The sequence below is a fragment of the Pyrus communis genome, chromosome 13, assembly GCF_963583255.1.
Source record: "Pyrus communis chromosome 13, drPyrComm1.1, whole genome shotgun sequence".
Classification (NCBI taxonomy): Eukaryota; Viridiplantae; Streptophyta; class Magnoliopsida; order Rosales; family Rosaceae; genus Pyrus; species Pyrus communis.
In genome coordinates, this window is record NC_084815.1 from 8,537,199 (window position 1) to 8,562,171 (window position 24,973).

Consider the following 24,973-nt stretch of genomic DNA (forward strand, 5'->3'; position numbering starts at 1 on the left):
TCTTCTAGTGACTGATAAAGAAAGCGAAGCTGCCATCTTTGACGTAGTTCTTGTAAGTACTCCCTAATCATATAAGCAATAAAGTCTGTTAAAAGGAATTCCAATTTTCTCAACATAAAAGAGAATCATAAAAGCATTATTAATGATAGACTTGCATGTTTTCATTTATTGCCATTCTCATAAACATGATGTTTTCCTAAAGTATTCTCTTCAAATGTTGACAAGTTAACGTGGTTTTTACACAGTAAGCAGACACCTACAATCTACATTTCCTCCAGTAATGCACAGTCAATCAAAAGTCCTACTCAAGACTGAAAATAAAAATCATATTTATACAATACCAAAATCGAATATGCAAATATTCAAACTGAACAAAATGGTTTAATTTAAAATTTGATATTACTATTATCTTGAGCCACACATGAGCACGACGGAACAATGGGCAAAAAAATACAATTTGAATTTTAACGATGACGATTACCTGTATCTGTGAATTCGAAGCTGGAAATTGAACAAAATACAATAAATTTTCAATCACACAATTCAAATTCCATACTAATGGCCAAATTTTCAAACGCGAAATTCTTGTCAATATTTATGTTTTCATGTCATGAGAGCATTCTAAAAAAATCTTCAGCTAAACTATATTTCAAAGAAATAAAAAATTGCAAAAAAAATATAAGTGTTATGGATTAATTGGGGGTGGACAGAAAATTGAACAAATCATTCAAATTGGTTTTAGTCTATGGTGCGTAGGATGATAAGTAAGGCGATCCATTTCCAATAATCCATTCTATTGTGTTCCATAAACCCATCCATTACCACCCATCATCTATTTTGGTAAACACAAAAGACAAAGTCTTATTACTATGACTAAACCTCATGTAGTTGGACTAAAACTCAAACAATTGAAAAAGAAAGATTAACACTCTGTTTGGATGAAAGAATTGCTAATTACCATTGTCGTCGCCACCACACCACTACTACTAGCTCATTTTCTAACTACTATCTCTCATTTATATATTAATGATGCCATAGACACATTAAATTCCGTATTCAAATTTTATTGTTCTTTTAAATTAAGAAAAATTCACAATTCTAGAAAATAAAATTCTATCATTTTCTCATTCAAACACAGGGTAAGTTTTTATTACTATTTGTATATTTTTTTATTTTTCATTGCTAACTATTTACCTCTTGGGCTTATACAATTTTATATGATTCTTTCCCTACAATGTCTTAAAAAACTAGTCTCGGGGCGCGCCTAGGTGGCATTGGAGGTGAGGCGGCTGGGTTTTCGCCTCTATTTTGTGGGGGTCGGCGTAAGGTAGCATCGAGGCACACCCAGGTGTTCACTTGGGCATTTTTTTTTTCTTCAAAATCCAGGTTTGTTTCCAAAATCCAGGTCCATATCTACCATTTCTCCGTTTGTGCCGTAGTTTCAATGAAGAAGAAAGAGAGAATTTCTCCCTCCAAATCCTAGTGGAAAAGTCTAAGTCTAACTCTTTTTTTTTTTTTTTTTTTTTTTATTAATTATTGCCCATTCAGATTCTATCACTTAGCATTTTGATTTTATCTTTAAATTTCCTATAATAATTGCTTCACTCAGCCTTTATTTCATTTTAAATTCCCTATAATTGCTCCACTTAGCCCTTATTTCCTTTTGAATTGCCTATAATTGTGTCAGACTTTATTTCCCTTAAAACTTCCTATCATTGTGGCCTCTCAACCTTATTTCTCTCGAAGTTCTCTATGATTATTTACAATAAAATAAATAATTACAACATTTTAAGACTATCTGACAAAGTTTCAAAGTACAACTAGACTTAGTAATGAAGAAGAAAATATTATCTTTGATTTAGTTATAATTACATTTGTTTTACAAAGTATTATATTTTGTAAATATAAATATACATAATAGATATTAAAACTTTAGGTTCCGCGAGGCTTCTCCTCATACCTCAACGCTTTCGCCTAGGCGAGGCTATCCATGAAGCGCCTCACCTACTCCTCCGCTTTTTTAAACATTGCTATTGAGTTAAGATAACTTGCGTATAAAGTAAAGCCTTGTTTTGTTTATTTTTACGTATATTGAGTAAGAGTTTTTTATGACGATGACAAGATTATTATGCCACGATTTAAAAATTAAAAATATTAGAACTCGTCCAAATACAAATGGGATCATATTTCCGAGGAATCTCGTATGAACCACATTGGTTGGCACCCCTACACAAGATTTTTTTGAGAAGAGCACAACAAAAGCAAACAAAACTTTATCTCAATATTCATTTTTTGCACTATAAGCATAGAGAATCTCATTTGGGACTCCAAACCTTCTATAATGAGAAAGAAAAATACACTTGCAAAAAATGTAGAATGAGATTTTTGTAGTGTCAATAACAGTTCCCTAAGCATATTAGCAAACGCTTCAGTTACCCTGTAGAGGTTAATTAATTCAACCCCAAGCAAAGCCCGTTAATAAATTAAATTCTACAGGTTTTACACCATTTTCCACTAGAATGCATAACCAGTATCAAGGGAATTCAATATTTCTTAGCAACTGTGTCCTCATTCATTTCACCATCTGCGACGAGAAAGGCAAAGGAGGCACGAACAAACTTATATTACATCAAAATCTCCAAAAGCTTTAGAGTCGAACTTCAAAGCAAAGGTCTTTCCATCAATCCCATGTAATGTGACCGAAGATTGTAGAAACACCGAGTAAGAATCTACGTTTGCGCTAAATCCAGGCACCAACACTTGTACTTTGGCGTTGACATTTCATAAAGATCATTCACTGCCATCTCCTCAAGGTTGGTGGTTTTCAATGACTCAAAACTTTCCAAAATGTCTTTTGCACATGTTGTCGCAACTGATGCCCGATTCCCTTCTCTCTCATGATCTAGTGCACGGAACCTTTTATACAGTCTCATCACAGACACACAATCCACATATAGATCATGTGAACCTGACTGTATCTCATACCTGTAAAGCCAAAACGTCATTACGTTATTCATTCATGGGAGCACTAAAAACTAGAGCTGGCTTCTACGATAACAAAACACTACAAAGTACCTAAGTGTCTATAGTAGTTGTTAAAAAAGTGTGAACTAGAGTCCTTATTAACTTCTGCAGAATTACTCAAATGAACTGCACTTGAATATGATCGGAACAAGTAAAAAGATTATAGTGAACATCTGATATTTACTAGGACAACCATATCGAGAGAGAGAGAGAGAGAGAGAGCAGGTTCCTTCGCGATCAGATGACACTTGGCAGCATTAGATTGTGACACCTGTTATTAACTATTTGTGGATTAACTGATGTGTTCGTTGTTTACATTCTCTAGATGGAATTGAGCCAATTTTGTGATTTCTACTTACCATTGTATAGCTAATAATAATAATATAAACAGAGCTTCCAACAGTGAACGTGAATTAAGTATCTGTGCCCCAACAGAGTTCAAATGAGAAACAAATAATTTGGGTACTTTTACATGCACAGAACTAGAGTACACATAATTGTTTTACCAACCAACTTAAAGTACCCAAAATCGTAATAGAGTTAAATAAATAAAAAAGCATAAAACAAAAGACAAAAGTAAGTCAGAGACGAAGAAAAACTTGCCCTAGATATGTTTGTGTGAGGTACTTGAGTGAGTGGCTGACCAAATTTGTTTTCATCAGCGGATGGTAGTTTGCAGTATCCCTGCATATAGAATAAGTAACCGTCAAACATAGCGAGGCTTCAGACAAAAGATTTCTTTTCTCCAAGCTAAGCTTTTAGGAAACTATGTCAAATAATTGTCATATAAAATTTGTCGGTTATGCATAATTTCACCATGACTAAGGCCATACTCATCTTGGCTGGCCTGAATGAAAAGAAGTACAGCCATAAATGAAAAGTCTTAAGAAACAGCAATACCATCTATTTCGCAGATAAATAAGGCAGCCCAGCAGCACAGGTACTATGTCCTAGATAATAAGGAAAAGATTGGAAGAGAATAATAAGAGTGCAGATAACTTGTCTGCAGAACTATTAAATGATTTATTTTTATTAAACTTTCTACAAAATTATTATGTTTATATGTTAGAATAGGGTTTTAGTGTATGCTAAACTAAGTGCATTGGTGCCATATAAGAAGAGGAATTTATACCTCAGCAGGTAATCAGGATAATTGAATCTCAAGCAATCCATATCCCGGTCCAAATTATGCCCCACAAGAACCTTGGTCTTTCCACTGTATAAAATTCGCAAAATTTTCTCTTGCACTTTTTCAAGTGGCATGGCATTTCTAATATGCTCCTCCATTAACCCAGTAACTTCATATCTGGAATATAAACATTCAACGCATCAGAGGCTTACACTGAAATTTCTTGAAAGAAATCAAAGATGAGAAACATTGTACCTGTAATTAGTGACAGCAATTTGGGGCTGCACATAAGTGTGGAAGAGGATATTCTCATCTTCATCAATCAGGCACACTCTTGCACATAGGTCCAGTGATCCATCACTTCCACCCCAAACCATTTCACAATCCAGAGCAACTGCTTCAAGACCCCCTCCAACGTGATCTTCGTTGCTCAAGTTTATATCAGATTTAGATTCTGCACTTGGCATCATTGTTGTTCCCTGCAAACAGGTAAACTTGAAAGGGATAAGTAATGTATGCGTACATCTATGTATAATTGCAGCTAAGAGTATGTTTAATGGGTCAAAAAGCTAAAACATTCTGACAACTGGAAGATGACAAGTTTCCCAGTTCTATACTGGACACTTGATGTTCAACTAATCAACGTACCATAGGAGTAGGCGCAGACAGGCAACATGTGTTTTTATGCTCGCTCCGAGAAGTAGCGCTATCAAAAAGCTTCAGACATAGATGGCAACCTTGTTCAGTGAAAATCGTCTTGCAAAATGCTTTTGCCAATGAGCCTAAATCGTAGGAACCAAATCAAACAACAAGCAATCTTACAATCTTACAGACAAATAAAAACGAATACACAATGAGCCGATCAAATCAAATGGACAAGGAATTAAATCTCACCAGTGAGATGTTCCCTCAGTGATTGAAAAGACATGAAGTGCTTTTTACACACACCACATCTCGGCTGATGAACTGAGTGGAAGGATCCCTTAATGTGCTCGAAAAGATGTTCCCTTTGCTTGTACTGCTTGTAACATGCAGCACATTCGTACCTGCAAGCACACTATGTCAAGAAATCTCTTCAAAAGAATCAAACATATCACAAATTGCATTTAAAGGAAGTCAATGCACACCAACTGTTTGGGAAAATGTTTCGGGCTGCTATATAATGTGAAAGTATTCCGTTGCACAAAAGAATCAGTAATTAATTAAAATCCTTCATACAGAACAAGTAAAATTTGTTTCACAAATCGAAACACTTGAGAGAAAAAGACAGAATCGAACAGTGTATACTATCCATGTCAAATTTTGCCTGTATAATCAAATAACACATGCAGCTCCAATTAACTTTACAGAAAGTTCATAAATCACCCACCCAAACAAAATCTATGCTCAATTTCTCACCAACCAAACAAGTCCCTGTGGAAACGTGAGTAAGAGAAAGCCATAAATCTCACGAATTTGAGAGAGAGAGAGAGAGAGAGAGAGATGGAACCTTGTTCTTTTGGTTTTTGGAGAGTCTGGCTCGGAGTCCATGGAGGGCAGAGCTGCTCCCCGCAACGCCGATGAAGCTCAAAATTTGGCGCGCAAATGCAGTGTGAGGAAGGCAGAAAATGTAGGCTAGGACCTAGGTGCGACCGTGCGAGTCCAAATGGGGAAAGACGGAAAGGGATTATTCTTTCTGACTTCTCAAGTCCTCCCCCAGACGGTCAGCGACAGCAGGATTTTTATTCCTTTTCCTTTTCCTATATCTTTATACATTGCCACCTATATTCATGTTCACTCGTCGAGAAGTTTTATGTTTGATTCTTGTCAAACAAGAATTTAAATTACATTGTTGTTAGCCCAATGTGAGACTTAAGCCTGGTTTGGTACCAACGTGATTCTGAAAAAAGCTGGGAGCTGTTTTTGTGTTTGGTAAACATTCAGGTTCAGTTTTTTTTTTCACAGTTTTGGGTGAAAAAAAGCCAAAAACAAGAAGCTGCAAAACCCAGCTTTGAAAAACCGGTTTTTTTCACATCTGTTTTACATAAAAGTTTACCCAACACTATAATACTGCTTTTTTTTTTTCAAAAGCACTTGTACAAAAAAGTTTACCAAACACTATACTGCTTTATTTCACAGCTGTTTATTCTCAAAGCATAGCAAAAACAATTTTTTTTCAAAACACAGCAATACCAAATCAGCCCTTAGCCTACTTTTCCATCCCTTAGTGTAGATAATATTATTTGTTTAAAAATAAAATATCCATGTAAATTTGACAACAAGATAATAGTTTTACCCCACTTTTCTTATTTTCAATTGTCGATAGGTTAGCCACTTAGTATTACCGGTCTAGTGGTATTTCTCTTTACTCTTATGTTTGATTCTCACAAAAAGCGAATTTGAACCACATTATTGTTAGCTTATTGTGAGGCTTAGCTCACTCATCCACTCCCTTAGCTTAGATAATATCGTCTGTTCAAAAAAAAAAAAAAAAAAGATTGTCAATAGATTTGCCAATGTTCATAATAGTCGCAATTTCTTGTTTTAATTTCAATAATGCAAATGTGGTGGTAAGCCTCAAACAATAGTAGTACACTTCATAACCAAACTAATGACATACCAGTGACAGTGAGGCTCGATTTAACAAGAGTAAGCCTTTTTGCTTTAGAAAGAGTGTTAGCCTTCTAACCATCCAATTTTTGTTTAGCCTTCTCATTAATTGATTTCCATTAACACGGTTCTATCAAAAGACAATGTTATAAATACCTAGATGATTACCAAATTGTAGTTTTGTGTTGGATATGAAGAATACTTGTACTTGTGTTGCTGGAAAAATATAAATAGGACTTATGGACAGGGCCGGCCCAGGCCCAATGCTGGCAAGGCGTCCGGGGCCCAAAATAATTGGGGGCATTAAAATTATTATATATATATTTTTTCATAAGAGTATAAATTTATACAATTTGGTTCAATGATAGAGAAATTTAACTATAACTGGTGGTTTTGTTGTTTGAAATTAATGAGGAGGTCTTGGGTTCAAAACACCAGGTGTGTGTTTATTTACTTTTCAATTTTTAAAAATTTCTTTTCATAAGAGTATAAATATATAAAATTTGGCTAAACGATCAGGAAGTTCAATTAGAATCAATGGTTTTTGTTGTTTAAAATTAATGAGAGATCCTAAGTTCAAAATGCTAAGTGCATTTTAATTTTTTTTTCAATTTTTACGAATTTTTGTTTGGTTGTTAGTTTATTTTTAATTAGTAACTAGTAGCTATGTGAGTTGTTATTTTTAAATATTTGTTCCAACTCAAGTCTAGTCTTCAACAAAGAATAATGCGTTGACCAAATTTTTAGACCAAATTTACAAATCATATGACGTATCATAAAAAATGTTAAGTTCGTACCCGTTTATTACTTATATATATCAATTAAAGACTCAAAAACATCATTAGTTTTTTAGTCTCATATTGACAAAGTTGGTAAATAAGAAAAAACATCTCACGATTTATACAAAAACAATTTAAAAGTTCAGATGGAAAACAAAACTAATATCTATCTACTTGTAAACCCGGAGTTTTTTTTGTTTCCTTCTCACGATACAAAATAAATTAGTTTTTCTGTTTTTCTAAATTATTAAGTTTGAAGTGCTTTTCTAAGTATAATTTTATCGATGTCTTAAGTGTGAAAACAAAGTTAACCCATTCATCAAAATAGAGAAGGAAGTAGAAATAATACACTCCACAACCAAGTTAACCCATTCAATATGAAACCCAAATCTTTAAAGTACATAAATGATAAAATCCCAATTAACAAGTCACAAGCTTTCTCCAAGTCTAATTTAATAGCCATGAACGCATGCTTCAATTCTTCTTGTTTTTTACTTTAAAACTAGCAAAGTTCTCACGCCCATAGACAATGAGGATATTACCGTGAATGGAGCAAAAGCGATTTAGTGAAATGCATTGGTCCAATAAAAGTTATAACCTTTTAATTATGACGTTAGTTATAATCTTACCACTAACATTACAAATACTCATGGACTCAAATGCTTTTCGTGTTTTTGATTAAATAATCTACAATATCCTTTATTTATTTATTTTGACAAACACTGAACTTAATACGAAGACGAATATGCTCTTAAACAACTAAATTACAATCTACGAGTCACCCAATGATTTTATTAATTAATTATTGAATGAAATTTGAAAAAAAAAAAAAAAAAAAAAAAAAAGCCCATAAGTACTAAAAAAAACAAAGCCCATAATTAAGAGACCCACGACACAAGAAAACGAAAAACCCGTATGTCCCGAAATCAGTAATTCCCAAAGGCAAAGGGAGGGTTTTACTTTTTAGGGTTTAAGGGACTGAGCTACTCAACGACGACCGCCATTTCCATTTTCCCTGTGACTCTTGAGTATTAGGGTGTTTCTGATTTGCCGACTGTCGCCATGTGGGCTCTCCGTCGTGCTTCTCTTCCTCTCAGGTACATACTCTCTCCCCCTCGCTCTTGGGTTCAGTGGGCCCATCTTCATCACCTATTTGTTAATCAGAAGGTGGGAGAGAATAATCTGAACGATTACAGGTTTTAGGGTTCATCTTAATCATCTGATGTGCAAATGGCTTCTTTGTTTTTATTTTATTTTTAATTTTGTTTACTTGTGTTAGTTTGTCTTCCGTATGCAATGAGTTAATCTTTTCAAGGAATGATTTGTTTTACCTTGAATTTACAAATCATTATTTTCATGCTTATTGAAAGGAAGAGAGAATTTTTTGAAGGGGATTAGAATGGAATTCATTTTCTTGGCGCCATCTTTCGAAAAGTACAAACAAAAACAGAGGAGGAAAAAATTGAATTCATGGAGTGAGAGAGATTGTTAAAACTGGAAATTTATCTTACTTTGATCCAGACTGTAAAATTTTTTCTGTCACATTATGGGATACTTTGCAGCAACATTGTTTCTGCTGTTAGTTAGGTTTAGGCAACTTAGTACTACGGTCTAGTGGTATTCCTCTTCACTTGTAAGTGAAAGGTCTTATGTTCGATTCTTGCCAAAGGAGAATTTGAACCACATTATTGCTAGTCCATGTGAGGCTAATCCCACCACCCATCCGCCTTAGTGTAGATAATATCATTTGTTCAAAAAATTAAAAAAAGTCATTTATGCTGTTGATTCTCTCTTGTTCTTTTTCTATAGAGATTAACTGCTAGAGCAGCTACCCTTGTTTCCGAGCATTTCTTGGGAAGCAATTTGTGTTTCTTTTGTCTCAAAGGATTTCATAGTATGGGTGTACTAATAGAAGCTTGACAATGACATCTTCTTAAATTTTAAATGTATTTCTCTTTTAGTAATATATGTCCTGCTACTTTTGTTTTTTATTCAGGATGTTTTCAAATAAAATCTGGATCTTTTGGTTATGTTATGTTGTTGGTTTTTTCGGTTGGAATAGATATGAGACATAGCTTTCCTTTTGCGTCCAGGAACCGAGCTTTCAACATAGGAACTTCTCGTGCATGCTGTGCTAATTTGGAGCTACCAATTACTGACAGACATGAGGATGTTTGTTTTCTTGAGTCCTGTAAATCATTGCCTGATGGATATCTGCCTTCCAAGAGACTATACCACACAACACATGTTTCTTGGAATTTCTTCACGGGCACACACAGCCTTTCTTCACAAGCTGGTGCAAAAAGCACTGGCGAGGAAGATGATTTGGAAGATGGGTTTTCTGAACTTGAAACACCATCTAGTGCTGAAGCAATTCCAGAGAGCAGTGCAAAGGATGAAAATGAAGATGAATTAATTTCTGAACCAGAACTTTCTGAAGTTGAGGAAGACGTTGAGCCTTCCCAACATGAGATGGAGTTGTCAGAGACTGAGACTGATCCAAGTGAGAAAAGATCACCAAAGAAAGGAAACACCTTAGCACTTTACAAGGCCATATTATCTTTCCCAGGTGCCTCTATTTATGGTGCTCTTGATAAGTGGGTAGAAGAAGGAAATGAAATAGACCGGGCAGAGGTATCAATGGCCATGCTCAATTTTCGTAAGCGTCAAATGTATGGGAGGGCATTACAGGTGATTTGACTTGATTTTCTTTTGACACTCAAGAATTCGTAAACTACACAATAATCTCAAAAGTTTTACTTTGGTCTTAGCTGCTTTATAATTTCTCACTTAATTTAGTTCAGATTGTTTTGAATTGTTTTATTTATATAAATAAGGCAGAGATATTTCAACATAACTGCTGCTATGTGAGCCTGTCCGAGTCATCTTGCGTGATTTTGTGGTAGGAAATTGTCAAATATAGCAGTTTGATCAATTTCAAGTATCCATATATAGCAGTTGTTGCTTTTTGTTTTGGTGTCAAATGTTATGTTCCACATGCTGATGAAGTATTCTATCACGTCTCGAGCTTTAGCTTTTCTGACTGTATGTAAACATTGAACCCAATGTCCCTAAGGGCATCACTAACTATTACATCAATGAAAAGGATTTTTGTGCATGGGTTGGTGTTTAAGTATCGTTTTGGTGGGCTTAGAATGATAGAAATTTGAAGATAAAATGTTTAGAGAACAAAGAAGGTTAGGACAGCAGTAATTTTACAGAGTGCTTGGAGAAGAATTTAGATAAAAGAGATAACAAGGCTCCAAACCTTCAGCGAGCACTTAAATTGCAAATGAACTTACGTTAAGGAACTATTACAATGATTAATATTTATTTCATTCTTTTGAAACTTTTGAGTAAAGTAAATTATAGATTCGTGATCCCATAGGGTCCTATATTGTTTTAGAGTCTGCATTAAAGTCATTGCTTCGATAATTCTATTTAATTTCCTTTTTTATATCTTTTTCATGTATTATTGAGGTCCAGTTATTATGGTTCACTGGTCATCGTTTAACATGATTGTTGTAGGCATAATTGTTTGATTTTCGGCTTGTAATTTGTTTTGTTAATTTTAATTCTTCTAATTTTCACTTACTCAAAAATGCGAGAGGGTTTCAATTTTGAATGTGGTTTGTGCTTTCTGGTTCTAGTACTCACTATTGAGTATTCCGTTCCTCTAAATTAAATTAAATTAAGTTGAAAAGAGGGAAGTAATTTGGGTTGCTGAATGGCATGGAGGATAAATACTAATCATGCTGATAGACTTTCTGTTTGTAGGCCTTTTTTTTTTTTCCTTTTGACTCTTTATTTATCTTTTCCTAAGTTAGTTTTCTTTCTTTCATGCATGTTTTCAGAAATTAGGTTGCATAATTTAAAATTGCATTTGCATTTCTGTAGCAGAAGTTTTTCTATTCAGTGCATGCAAATTTTTTGTATGTCTATTGATCATCCATTAAACTATATTACCTAGGAAAGGCCTTTTGTCAATGTGCATAGAAGTATTCTAGCATTTGATACACTCATCCGGTCTTTCTCGCATGGAATAGCCTATTGTTTTGATATATTATGTTGTAATCATGACACTCTTCGCTTCTTTGTTTCTCTTTTGTTTGTTGGTTTAATTGTACTTGAAGGAGGACCGTTACATATTTTTCAATGAGTCAATGACAATGGCTTATGGCTGGACCTTTTGGTTTCCTTTTTTGTTAAAATTAATGGTCATATCATTAAATTTATTTCGTTGAGTCCCATTTTTATGATGACAGGTAAAGAAAAGTTGACTTTGAAGTCATGAGTTGTCCGTGCCTTGATAAAATTCTGTAGACTTAGGTTGAAAGTGACCGTGACACTCTGATTTGGCAACTTATGCTTCCATTTGTTCATCTTATAGTTTGATTTAAAGCATAATAAATTTGTGATAGTTTTTACTTTCTTTTCTTTTCATCTTTTCCCTCGATAGATATATAATGAGAAAGGTAGTAGCTTCTAGCGCCACAAGTGCATCTTCTTCTCTTGTGTTTGTTTCCCGGTTCTCTAAAAGTACGAATTTCGTGGTCATGGAATTTTACTATTGTGTGATGCACTTTGCAGCTTTCAGAGTGGTTGGAGGAGCATAAGAAGATTGAATTTAATGAAAGAGATTATGCATCTCGTCTTGACTTAATTGCCAAAGTACGTGGCCTCCAAAGGGCAGAAAACTATATTGAGAAGATTCCAAAATCCTTTAGAAGTGAGGTAATCTACCGAACTCTGTTGGCGTACTGTGTCTCTACCGGAGATCTGAAGAAAGCCGAAGAAGTTTTCAATAAAATGAAGGACCTAGAATTCCCAGTCACAGCATTTACTTGCAACCAGTTGCTACTCCTCTACAAGAGGCTTGACAAGAAGAAAATAGCAGATGTATTACTGTTAATGGAGAAAGAAGATGTCAAGCCAACTATCTTCACATATAAAGTCCTAATAGATACAAAAGGCCAGTCAAATGACATAACTGGAATGGAGCAAGTTTATGAGACAATGAAGGCGGAAGGCATTGAGCCAGACCTGAGCACAAAAGCCACCTTGGCTAGACACTATGCCGCTAGTGGGCTTAAAGAAAAAGCTCAGGCGGTTTTGAAGGACATGGAATCTGGAAACTTAAAACAGAATCGTTGGGCTTGTCGATGTTTGCTTCCTCTTTATGCTGAGTTGGGAGATGCCAATGAAGTAGGGAGAGTTTGGAAGGTTTGTGAATCAAATCCTCTGTTTGCAGAGTGTTTGGCTGCAATCGAAGCATGGGGAAAGTTGAACAAGATTGAAGAAGCAGAAGCAGTTTTTGATAAGGTGTTAAAATCAGGGAAGAAACTTTCTTCCAAGCATTATTCTGTGATGTTGAAGGTGTATGCAAACAATAAAATGCTTGACAAGGGTAAAGATCTTGTCAAGCGTATGGCAGATAACAATTGCGAGATTGGCCCATTAACTTGGGATGCACTTGTGAAACTCTATGTGGAAGCAGGTGAGGTTGAAAAGGCTGATTCTATTTTGCAGAAGGCTGCCCAGAACAACCGAAAGAAGCCAATGTTTATGTCTTATATGACAATTATGGAACAGTATTCGAAGAGGGGGGACGTCCATAACGCAGAAAAGATATTTTATAGGATGAGACAGGCTGGTTATACGGCTCGGCTTCGTCAGTACCATTCTCTTATTCAGGCCTATATAAACGCCAAGGCTCCAGCTTACGGAATCTGGGAGAGGATGAAGGCAGATAATATCTTTCCCAACAAATCTGCACTGGCACAGTTGGCACAAGTTGATCCATTTAAGAAGACAGCAGTGTCGGATTTGCTTGATTGAGCAATTTGAGGTTGCTTCTGCTATCTTTGGAACTGGTAATTTAAATTTCTAGTTTGAATCCTGGATCTATGAGCAACTATCTACTATTAAAAGTCTGTAGGCTCAGCATATTGGGTTTGTTATGTTTTTCTATATAGAGTTTGCAATCTTATATTCAGAAGTTATTTCCCCATGCTGGAGGATCTCTTTGTTAATGTATGAGTCTGTGAAAACCTTGCGGGTATTGAGGGACGTCGTTTAACCATCTTGCTGACTGCGAGGTTGCCGGGCATGAATGCGCAACGTCAGATTCTCCAAGAGGAATTCTTAAGCTCGCTCATCTCTTCTAGGCAGTAGGAACTCTTGATTTTGGGACACATCGGTACAAGTAACTGTTTTGCTCATTCTAGTCTACTGGTGTGCATGGTTGAATCGTTTCACATTTTTTTTTTCATTTCCTTGGAACAAGAAAATGGAAACCTTTTGTTTTCCTTCATTGTCGTGTCATTGATTGAAATTGAATGGCTTTATACAAAGCATGGAAGCACTACTACTTGGTGGATGCTTATTCAAAAAGCAGACTACTGAGGTGAAGGTGTTTTTGGATTTTAAAAGCACTTGAAACTGCAGGAAAGACCAGTTATGTGCTTCTTGCAAATAACACTTCAAGTGCTTATCTAGAATTCACTTGCATTTTCAAAAGCACTTTCCATTCATTTTAAAATACTTCACTTCTAACTTCCCTACAAACATATATTTAGAAATGATTTATGGGTTGTCAAAAGTTCTTTTAGCCTTTACAGGAGCAAACAAACATCACCCTAAAAAACGACTAGATATTGAAATATTAAACTTTAATGCCGACGAGAGTAGAAAGTATTTTTCATCACATCTTGTGGGCAGCAGTGCACTGCCTCGAATAAAGACGATGCGACTTACATAAAGGTGGTCATCCAATCCAATTCCAGGTATCAGGATTGCTGTTGTATTTAGTTCACCCAAATTTTATTCCCACTAGGACCACTTCCTTATATATATAGGAACCTTAAAGGGTACCCCATTTTTATAAAAAAATAATAATATAAGGATTAGTTGTGGGGTCATCCCACATCGAATTTTAACAATTCGAACCGTTTATTTTTTAAGTTGCACTTTATAGATCATCCTTACAAAACATTAGCCAAATCAGAAATATTTAAGGCATCTAATTGAGTTCAAAAAAATGGACGAACACTTTGTTCTAAAGAAAACATTGAAATTGCTGAGGCAATTATAGACCCTGGGGAGCAATTCTGATTGGTCAATAAAAATATATTTCAATACGATTTCTTTTTTATTTTTCCTTTGTTTAGCCAATCTATCATGATAATAAGGAGGGGTAAAGTCACTCTGTGTTGATTGTTTTCTAAATGTAAGTTTTCTTCTTTTGCATGTAAAAAAGGAATAAATAAATTAATCAAAGTCGATTGAATTGAATTTTTGTAAGGATGATCTATGAATGGAGGCATACAAAATCGACGGTTCGGATTGTTAAGTTTGATGTGGAGTGAGTCCGAATCCCCATTTTTTTGAAAAAAGGGGTATCCTAGGCCTATATATATGTTTGTGTCTAAATTACATATTAATAAACCATTCTTTGACAACTAAAAGAGGGTAATGTAATTTATTGTAATCTCTAACATTAACTAATTTGTATATTTATTGGCTGATAATTTCGTTTGGATAATATTTGTGTCACGCCCTGATCCCGACCAACGTTCAGGATCGACACATGACGTCACCAAATACCCGTATCTCTAACTTACCCCGTCTCCGAGATATGGTAAAGCACAACTCGAGAATCGATTCGCATAGTAATTTATCATATACTTTATGGCTGTATCTAACCTCCTCGTTAGACTGCCTATGTACGCTAAATAGGGATTAAACCATTCGTAGTTCGTCATACACCACACTCGAAAAATCATCACATAATTCACTAAATCTCCACACAATACCACATTTCAAGGCATGCAACATCTCAAGGAACAGTCGATGAAGCACAACATTATTCTCTAGCCATATTTGTCAACGAGTCTAATCATAATGACAACAATCATCAACATCATTCCACAATCACACCAATCAATAACACATACAATACACCGAAATGCAGGACTAGTGTGACACAGTTCGGCTAAATCCTACATCTCTGAAGCTGAAATCAAATCCAAGGAACCAACAAGTCAAATAATGCAATTTCGGACCACTCAACGAAATCCATCAATATCGGGTTCTGGACCACTCAATGGAACCAAGACACCAAAGGGGATTTTGGACCACTCAACAGAATCCAAACCAAGATACGATTCCGGACCACTCAACGGAATTGCGGAGTAGAAGGGATTCCGAACCTCTCAACGGAATCCAAGTGAATACAATTCTGGATCACTCAACAAAATCGTGGAGTACAATGCATATCGAACCACTCAATGAAATCCAAGCTGGATGCGATTCTGGACCACTCAATAGAATTGCGGATCACGAGGGATTCTGGACTACTCAACGGAATCCAAACGGAGCAAGGAACTGGACCACTCAACAGAACCCCAGCGGAAACTCAGTTTCGGATCACATAACGGAACCAAGCGGAAGTCTAAGGAATATAGCAACGCTTGAAGAACAAGACATGAAACAGGTACTCAAAATACAAAAGCTCAACGAAACAAGAAATTGAACAAAGCACAAGGTACACAATTGGTTCCCCTCCTTCTCTTTTCTCCTTTCCCTCATTTCTCTTGTCTCTCCTTGGTTCGTCTCTCTCCCCTCCTCTCCTAATTGGTCCATCCCTCTTTTTCTCTGATTGGGTAGCCAATGCCCTCCCTCATTTCTCTCCCGCACCTCCCCTTCTCTGGTTGGTCTCTCCCTTCCTTTTTTTTTTTTTTACCTCAGCCACTCCCGTGGCTTCCTTTCACCAAGACAAGGCTCCCATAAATTTGGAGCCTTCTAGATTCATAGCAAAATGACTATTTTGCCCCTACCTTCATTCGTTTATAACTCTAAATTCCATTCTGTTTGCGCTCACACGTTCGTATCAACACGTACCATCCAAACATGTAAAGAAATCTGGAAAAATATGTAGGAATAAAATACGACCACGTAGAATTCTGTTTAGTTCATTAAGGGCGTTTTCATCCTTTTACTTATCAAAAAAAATATATGTCGTAAATATGAAAGCGTCGAAACTACGAATATGAATACGAAATACAAGATACGTAATTTTAAATAGTGAAATCCGGGAACGGGATTTCACAATTTGAGTACTCACCTTTTGATTTTATTCAATGATAAATTAGCACCTATTTTATTATTTTAAAAATAATAATGGACATGTCATTAGTTTTTCTTAGGCCTTAAAAAACAAGAAACAAGTGACAATTTTTGATTGGGCCAAATCAGAAAGTTAGAAAGTGAGTACATAGAATACTTGCTAATAAGTACCTAAACATTTTCCATTTCGTTTAGTATTTCATTCAATGATACTGAATTTTTTTTTAAGGTGTTCTTGGTTGTGTCGAAATGTCTCAAAAGGGATGAGAATTTTTTTTCTCTCAGGGTCCTCCTGCACTGGATTTATTTGTGTACATCTTATATGGGTTTAAGTTGAAGGTTACTCGTGAAGAAAAATATGAAAACACTCATCCATTTCATCATTCAAAATATCTTTAATATAGTGGATAATCCTATCCTGATCCTCTCTATCAAAATGAGAACTATTTAGATTAGTAATATATTACCCGTGCAAGCAAAACATTTATATTTATATTTTTTACTTTTGGTACAAAGGAATTGTGAATTTGGGATGCAATATATACCATTTAAGCTACTAGGACATTGTATACACCCGGATATACATCTGGTGCATTTTATAGCAAAGATCATATGAGTGCTATAACAACAACGAGGTATGTGCATCCCTGCAGAATTAGGGGCGAAACAATGTAGAAGGCCAGTGGGACCTACTTCTGTTTATTTATGTTATTTTTCAAGCTACAACGCTACAACTGAGCCTGAATTTTAATCTCTCTCTTTCATGTACTAACTCTCAATTCTGCCACTTAGTACTATTATCTAGTGACATTCATCTTCATTTGTAAATGAAATGTCTTATGTTTGTTTCTTACCAAAGACAAATTTGACCATTAATTACTAGTCCATTGTGAGGCTTAGCATTTAGTCCACTCTCCTACCCCTTAGTGTAGATAATATCAGTTGTTCAAAAAATATTATACTCTCAATTTTTTTTTTTTTTTTTTTAGTTTTCAATCCAAACAAAAAATTAGACTCTCAATTTTTATTTTTTTTAGTTTTCAATCCAAACAAAAATTAACAACATAAGTGTTAATAATAAATAGTATGTATATGTACGCGTCCACAGATGATGGGCGGATACGTGCGTGCATGCATGTGCGGGAACGAACGGTGTTCGTTATATTGTCTTGGTGCACTCCGAGGAACCTACCTGCGCGCACAGACTCGTTTATAAATACTTTTAAAATCATTGAAATGGTTTTGGATGAAAGTTTTTGAGTTTTAAAAGTACTAATATTTTAATACGAAATTAAAAATAAAGTTATTTTTTATTATTTTATAATATAAAAAATACTAATATTTTAATATGAATTGCCTGTACTGTTCAGTTTAGGATAGAGATGCACTTGGACATTTACTGTTCACTGCGGACAATTACAATTATTGTTCATTTAATGGAACTGAGTTGCCTATTACTTAGGAGAGCCTAGCAACGGTAAAACTGCTGTTAGGGGGGAACAATGTAGAAGGCTAGTTGGACCTAATTTTGTTTATGGAATACTTTGGATCAGGTCTCTAATTCTTAACATTCTTTAATTAAAATCTTAATAGTATTCAAAGTTTGATTAAGGTCCCTTGACTTTGTCAACCTCATTATATTACTATTAATAGTTATAGTTTTATAGTTTTGACATTAATTATTTGATATTTTATGAGATTTATAATCCTATTGACACACCCCGACCGAGATCAGGGCGTGCTGGCCGTCACTCGAAGGTGACGTAGCCATGTGCGCGTGCGGAAGCGATTAAGAAGGTAATATAAAAGTACTAATAGTTAAAAACCCAATAGCATACAAAGTACTAGTGTATGTGAGACACAATTCAGAGCAAGTCTACAACAGTCCAAAAGGAAAAGATACGACATATTTACACCCGAAGGTGACCCTACAATGGTGAATGTCTGTCAGAAATGCCGGGACGCCCTCTGGGATAAACCACCGCACTTGCTAGACCACTAGAACCTGGAGGGGCGCAAAAACAAAAGCGTGAGTGGGCAAAAACAAAGTTCTTTGAAAACTCTTTAGCAAAACACATTCTAACCCCTCGCCGTAAAACCTGTATACTTCCCAGAAAATGAACATATGTACGTATGTATAGGTATGCCAATCATGCTCCACAATATGCCATTCATGCTCCATAATATGCCATTCAGAATCTCATAATCAAATATGAATGCTCAAGCGTAATTCACATCACAATATATAATCTGGCAGCCGGGAGTCACCTAACGTGACATGTACCGCTGCACCTAGAGCTCCACGCTCAACTCAATCACTGAATCTGCACACGAGTCGGAACCACCTAACGTGGTCTGTACGACAAGCTGGGTGTAATATATATGTATGCTCTAGTGCTACGATCACGTGAAGCTGTGCGATAATCGCGGGTCACCTACAAGTCGGAACCACCTAATGTGGTCTGTACGACAGGCTTGCACCTATCTTGGATCCAAGGCGAGCATGCGGTGCTGGTGAACATACACGTGAAGGCTGTGCCCTGGCCCTGGGCAGGAGCACTAACACCGGGGGTGCAGATTATGAGCTCTCTAAACCTCTCAAACTACCATCGCATAATAAACAGAAATGTATAACCACATGAATACCGCTTACCTGGCACTTACCTGTGCGTCCACAGCACCAAATACACATGTATATATGTATGTATGTCACCAATAATACATGCAATGATGCGTAAACAATATTCAAATGATGCATGGCATAAAACATATAACCTTTTCTATTTAATTTCTGGGAATTAATATGTATATAGGTATATACGGAAAACAAAAGCCCACTCACTGATAATTAGAAGGGTCGTAGCCCCCCTGCCTCGAGTGTGTACGCTCGTCTTCGGAAAACGAATCACCTATACGCGACAAAGTTACGAAAACATTAATTTAAAAGCACCTAAGCAACTTCTCGTAATAACTTCTCATACATTGCTCAAATTGGACAAATGAATATACCAATGTGATCTACACAACCTCAGGATCACACCCATATTTTTAGAAAAATTTTTGGACCACGCACGCGCCCCCACGCGCCTGACCCCGCACGGACCTACGCGCCCCCACGCGCGGCCCACGTGCACTGCACACTGACGGCGTCAACTGACGCCGTCAGGAATATTCCGTTAACTGACGGAATATTCCGTCAAATCTAACCAGATTCCGTCCACTGCCGTTAGGAATATTCCGTTAGACTTAACGGAATATTCCCCTGTCTTCTCCGTCGAGCCTTCGCCGGCGCCGTCGCCGGCGCCGGTGGCCGGAAAACTGGGAAATTTTCCAACTTTGTTTTCTCACTCGTTTTTCAACCAAATTTCACGTTCTTTATACCAAAATGAAGCTTAGAACTAGTAGAACAACGTTAGACTAGTTTTAAGGCCTAAAAATTAAGGAATCTCACCTGCAACAACGATCCAAGTTCGGCCAACTTCGAACCTAGCCTTCCCAACGTCCAAATTCACCCAACGAACCACTCCGAGGCTCCTTGGGACCTCACAAACACATCTACAAGCTTAGAAATTCTAAAAACAAGCTAGATTAGGTTTGCATGAACAGTGCAATAATCGGACCTCGTTGAAACGACGTGAAAACATCTATATTCTTACCTGAAAATGGCATCTTTGAACTCCTCTCAGCTCCACGAACACGATGGTGGTCTTGGTTTCTTAATTGGTGCAGGTTTGAGTAGGTTTTGTGTGTATGGTCCGTGTGTTGAGAAGAGAAGAAGAAGAAGAGAGGAAATAGACTCGGGGAGAGAGAGAGAAAAAGAAAAAGAAAGAGACAGAGTGAGGGAATGAGGGAGGGAATCCCGGAAAGTTAAAGTGTGTGTGTGTGTGGGTGTAATCCAATACATTCCACACCACACCAACAACTAATAACGTGACAAAAACGATCTAGGGGTAAAATCGTAAATTCAATGTACGTTTCTATAAATCCCGGGACGGGATGTTACACCTATAAATTTAAAATCCCTCGTTATAATACTATTAGAAACGGTTACAATAAAAAAAAATTCAAACATTTTGATTGAATAAATGGATAAAAACTATGTAAAAATAAGAAATAATAAATGGCAAAAGAATGTATCCATAGTGTTAAAAAAATTGGTACATTTCACATATAACAAAGTGGTACATTAATAAAGAAGAATGGGTACATTATAAATAAATTAGGGTACAGATAAAAGATTAAAAATTATGAGTACAAATGAATTTTTAAAAATATAGGCGCTAAAAGAAATTAATACATGGGTACAAAATAAAACTAAAAAGAAAAGGCTTTTTATATTAACACCCCACAAAATGTTGAAGGCACCTCACATTAAAATTTAATATTAAATCACTTATTTAGCCCATTATGCAATGACAATTTTGACTTTATTAGGTTTAAAAAAAAAAAAAAATTTAAATGCACCCCAAATCACTTTTAGCGTATTATTTATCTTCTCAACTATCAAAACTCTCTCCTCCTCCATTGTTGAACAAAATCCTAATCAATGAAACTACAAACATGTTGGTTGAGAAAAATTGTTTTTGACGAATGAAACACGAAATCGATGTTTCGGAAGCTTCACATGAGGTAAGATTTCATATTTTTCATAGTTTTAGCGATTTCGATGACATTGATAATTATTTAATCTTGCGTTTGCTGCGTTATTTAAACCTCTATAGTTATATTCATCTTTTAGAGTACAAACTGAGAGCATGAATAGCATTGGACTTGCTTTGTTAGATTATAAGTAAATTATGACCTAATGTATGTGTTTTTTCCTTTCTTTTTCGGTCTCAGGTTCATACCGAGGAGTAGCTAACGGAAGCGATTGCAACAGCAACGGGGAAAAGAAATACTGCTTGTGCTTCGTTGAAGTGATTGTTCACAAGGATGACATAAGCAAAGAGCTGCTTGAATGGGGATCCAGGGTCTCTTCTGCCAATAACCGCCTGCCAAATCCTCAATAAAAAAGCCATGCTTTAGAATGATCTCAAAAAATCCAAATTAGAATAAGATCTTAGTACTTTAGTAGATTGAATTATTTTATGGATTTTCTCATTTACTTGGATGTGGGGTGTATGCACAAAATATAAGATGTATATTAAGAATGTGGGATGTGGGGGTATTATGGTGTATGTACAAAATATAAGATGTATATTAAGAATGTGGGATGTGGGGGTATTATGGTGTATGTACAAAATATAAGATGTATATTAAGAATGTGGGGTGTGGGGGTATTATGGAAAAATATGTGGAGTGTATTAAGATAATTTTTAAGTGAAAAAGAAAATGTGGGATGTATTAAGTATGTGAGGTTTATTTAACAATTTGTGGGGTGTTAATATAATAAGCCAAAGAAAATACTACAAATTAAAAAAAAATGTTGCAAATTAAAAGTGTGGTACAAACTAAAAATATAAATATATAATACAAAGTTTAGCCATAAAACATAAATATACCATATGTAATTTTTATATCATTGATTAAATATACAATATCACATGACTGTATACACATAGGTACAATGACACACCCCGACCGAGATCAGGGAGTGCTGGCCGTCACACGAAGGTGACGTAGCCATGTGCACGTGCGGAAGCTAATAAAGTAGTAATATGGAGAACGAATAATTAAAAACTAACTAGCATACAAGGTACTAATACAATGCTAGTGAGGGAGTCACAATTTCAGAGCAAGTCTACAGCAGTCCAAAAGAAAAGATACAATAAAAGTGCACCCGAAGGTGACGCTACAATGATAGGTGTCTGTCAGAAGTGCCGAAAAAACCCTCTGGGAAACCACTGGAACTGCTACTCAACTAGAACCTGGAGGGGCGCAAAACAAAAGCGTGAGTGGGCAAAAACAAAGCTTTCGAAAACTATTTATAAAATACTTTCTAACCCCTCGCCGTAAAACCTGTATACATCCCAGAAAATATATATACGCATAATACATGTGCTAAACATGCTCAAATATATGTCATGTGCTCAATAATATGCCATGCCGAAGTCTCATAATGATATGCAAGTGCCCATGTATAAACATATCAATATCATGTAATCTGGCAGCCGGAGTCACCTAACGTGACCTGTACGGCTGCATCTACAGCTCAAATCTCAATCTCAATATCTGAACCTGCCCACGAGTTGGAACCACCTAAACTGGTCTGTACGACAGACCTGGGTGTAAATAAGTGCTACGATCACGTGAAGACTATGCGAATAATCGCGGGTCACCTACGAGTCGGAACCACCTAAAGTGGTCTGTACGACAGGACTGTGCACCTACCTTGAATCCAAGGTGAGCATAAGGTGCGGGAGGTGAACATCATGTGAAGGACTGTGCCCTGGCCACAGGCGGGAGCACTAACACCGGGGTGCAGGTTATGAGCTCTCTAAGCATCTCAAACTACTGCTGAATATAAATATGAATATCACTTACCTGTCACTTACCTGTGCGTCCACAGCACCCAATATGCATATGTATGTATATATGCAACCACTAACATTCCCAACGATGCACGAAAAACGATAATGTAATGCATGGCATAACTAATAAACATTTATTCAAATTCTGGGAAAATATAGTATATAGGTATATACGGAAAACCAAAAGCCCACTCACTGGTATGTAGAAGGGTCGTAGCCCCCCTGCCTCGCGTGTGCACGCTCGTCCTCGGGGTACGTGTCACCTATATGCGAAATAGTTGTAAAAACGTTAACTTTAAAGCACATAACCAACTTCTCGTAATAACTTCTCATACACTGCTCAAAATGGACAATTGAATATACCAACGTGCTCTAGACAACCTCAGGATCACAACCATATTTTTAGAAAAATTTTCCTCCGCCGCACGCGCCCCCACGCGCCGGCCAAGGCACAGCCACACGCGCCGTCCACGCGCAGGCACGTGCGGTGCACACGGACGGCGTCAACTGACGCCGTTAGGAATATTCCGTCAGTTTTGACAGATTCCGTTAACGGCGTCAGGAATATTCCGTCACCTTCTCCGGCGCCGTCGCCGGCGCCGGAAAACTGGAAAAATTTCAAATCGTGTTTTCTCACTCGTTTTTCAACCATTTTTCACGTTTCTTGAACCAAAATGAAGCTTAGGACTAGTAGAACACATTCAAACTACTTTTAAAGGCCAAAAAACCACACGATATTACCTGTGCAAACTGTCCAAAACCGGCCAACTTCGAACCAAGCTATCCCGATGTCCAAAATCGTCCAACGAAGTACTTCTAAGCTCCTTGGGACCTCACTAAGACGTCTATGAGCTTCAAAATCCCAAAAACAAGCTAGATTAAATTTGCATGAACAGTACTCAAAACGGACATCGTCGAATCGACGTGAAAACGATGTGTTTCTCACCTGAAAATGGTATGGCTGTGTTCCCCTCGACCTCACGAGCTCAACTGTGTCCTTGGTTTCCTCGATCTGTGAGCGTTCGAGTGAGTGTGTGTTTGTCCGTACGTTTTAAGGTGAACGGGAAGGGAGAGGGAGATGAGAGACAGAGACAGAGAAAGGGCAGAGAGAGACAGGGAGTGTGAATGTGTGTGTGTGAGGCCCAGCACATGCCACAACACACAAAACAACCAATAATGTCAAAGAACGAACTAGGGGTAATTTAGTCATTTCACACGTGCGTTTCGATATTTCCGGGACGGGATGTCACATACAAACACAAATAAAACTTTAAAAAATATGGGCACAAAAAGAAACTAATATATGGGTGCAAATTAAAAATGAAAAGGAAATTGGTACAAATTAAAAAATATTTGCAAATTAAAATTGGTACAAACTAAAATTAAAAATATATAGGATTTTAATCAATGGAGTAACAAAAAGAAGGATGTGAACCTAATTTTCCCTTTGTTTATTTATGTCATTTTTGCCGCTACAATTAAGCCTAAATTCTAACATCTATCTTTCACGTACCAACTATTAATTTTTTATTTTTGTAGTTTTTATATTTTAGTTTTGAATCCCAACTAAACAAAGCTCGAGGTTTTAGCCCAATGCAGGCAACAGACATTTGAAAAACAAGTTGTGGCAATAGCAAGAACAGACAAAGCTTTTATCGACCCCTAGATCATAGATGGCTGCCGAACTATATCTGACTATGTCAAATTGTAAATAATTAATAGTATGATGTATGTACGTGTCCACAGATGATGGGCAGATACGTGCGTCCGTGCATGCATGTGCAGGAACGAATGGTGTCCGTTATATAGTCTTGGTGCACTCGGAGGAACCTACCTGCACAAATAGGACCCCGTGC

General features: G+C 36.5%; 2 protein-coding genes across 4 annotated transcripts; one reads left to right on the forward strand and one right to left on the reverse strand.

The window, feature by feature from the left end:
• Positions 1-2,326: 2,326 nt before the first annotated feature.
• On the reverse strand, positions 2,327-5,878 carry LOC137713656 (RNA exonuclease 4-like). Of its 3 annotated transcripts, none has more exons than XM_068452982.1 (7): positions 5,643-5,878; positions 5,048-5,199; positions 4,802-4,935; positions 4,409-4,632; positions 4,157-4,330; positions 3,628-3,708; positions 2,327-2,985 (listed from the first exon to the last, which is right to left on the reverse strand). In XM_068452982.1, exons 1-7 carry the CDS (start codon positions 5,681-5,683, stop codon positions 2,730-2,732), a joined length of 1,062 nt encoding a protein of 353 aa, XP_068309083.1. In that variant the 5' UTR covers positions 5,684-5,878; the 3' UTR covers positions 2,327-2,729. The 3 variants fall into 3 exon arrangements, with proteins under 3 accessions (XP_068309083.1, XP_068309082.1, XP_068309084.1); XM_068452981.1 differs by having other exon boundaries at positions 4,409-4,647; XM_068452983.1 differs by lacking the exon at positions 2,327-2,985 and adding an exon at positions 3,925-3,974 and having other exon boundaries at positions 4,409-4,647.
• A 2,573-nt stretch (positions 5,879-8,451) lies between these two features.
• On the forward strand, positions 8,452-13,750 carry LOC137712703 (pentatricopeptide repeat-containing protein At1g80270, mitochondrial-like). Its single transcript, XM_068451836.1, has 3 exons — positions 8,452-8,618; positions 9,615-10,212; positions 12,112-13,750. Exons 1-3 carry the CDS (start codon positions 8,584-8,586, stop codon positions 13,357-13,359), a joined length of 1,881 nt encoding a protein of 626 aa, XP_068307937.1. The 5' UTR covers positions 8,452-8,583; the 3' UTR covers positions 13,360-13,750.
• The last annotated feature ends 11,223 nt before the right edge of the window (positions 13,751-24,973 follow it).

What these genes read in the sequence shown, in the direction of transcription:
- LOC137712703 (XM_068451836.1), top strand. Translation starts at nt 8,584, where the DNA reads ATGTGGGCTCTCCGTCGTGCTTCTCTTCCTCTCAG. An exon ending in CGTGCTTCTCTTCCTCTCAG is followed by an intron (nt 8,619 to 9,614) that starts GTACATACTCTC and finishes TTTTGCGTCCAG; the next exon opens with GAACCGAGCTTTCAACATAG. An exon ending in TGTATGGGAGGGCATTACAG is followed by an intron (nt 10,213 to 12,111) that starts GTGATTTGACTT and finishes TGCACTTTGCAG; the next exon opens with CTTTCAGAGTGGTTGGAGGA.
- LOC137713656 (XM_068452981.1), bottom strand. Translation starts at nt 5,683, where the DNA reads ATGGACTCCGAGCCAGACTCTCCAAAAACCAAAAGAACAAG. An exon ending in CCAAAAACCAAAAGAACAAG is followed by an intron (nt 5,200 to 5,642) that starts GTTCCATCTCTC and finishes GTGTGCTTGCAG; the next exon opens with GTACGAATGTGCTGCATGTT. An exon ending in TATCCTGATTACCTGCTGAG is followed by an intron (nt 3,709 to 4,156) that starts GTATAAATTCCT and finishes TTCTATATGCAG; the next exon opens with GGATACTGCAAACTACCATC.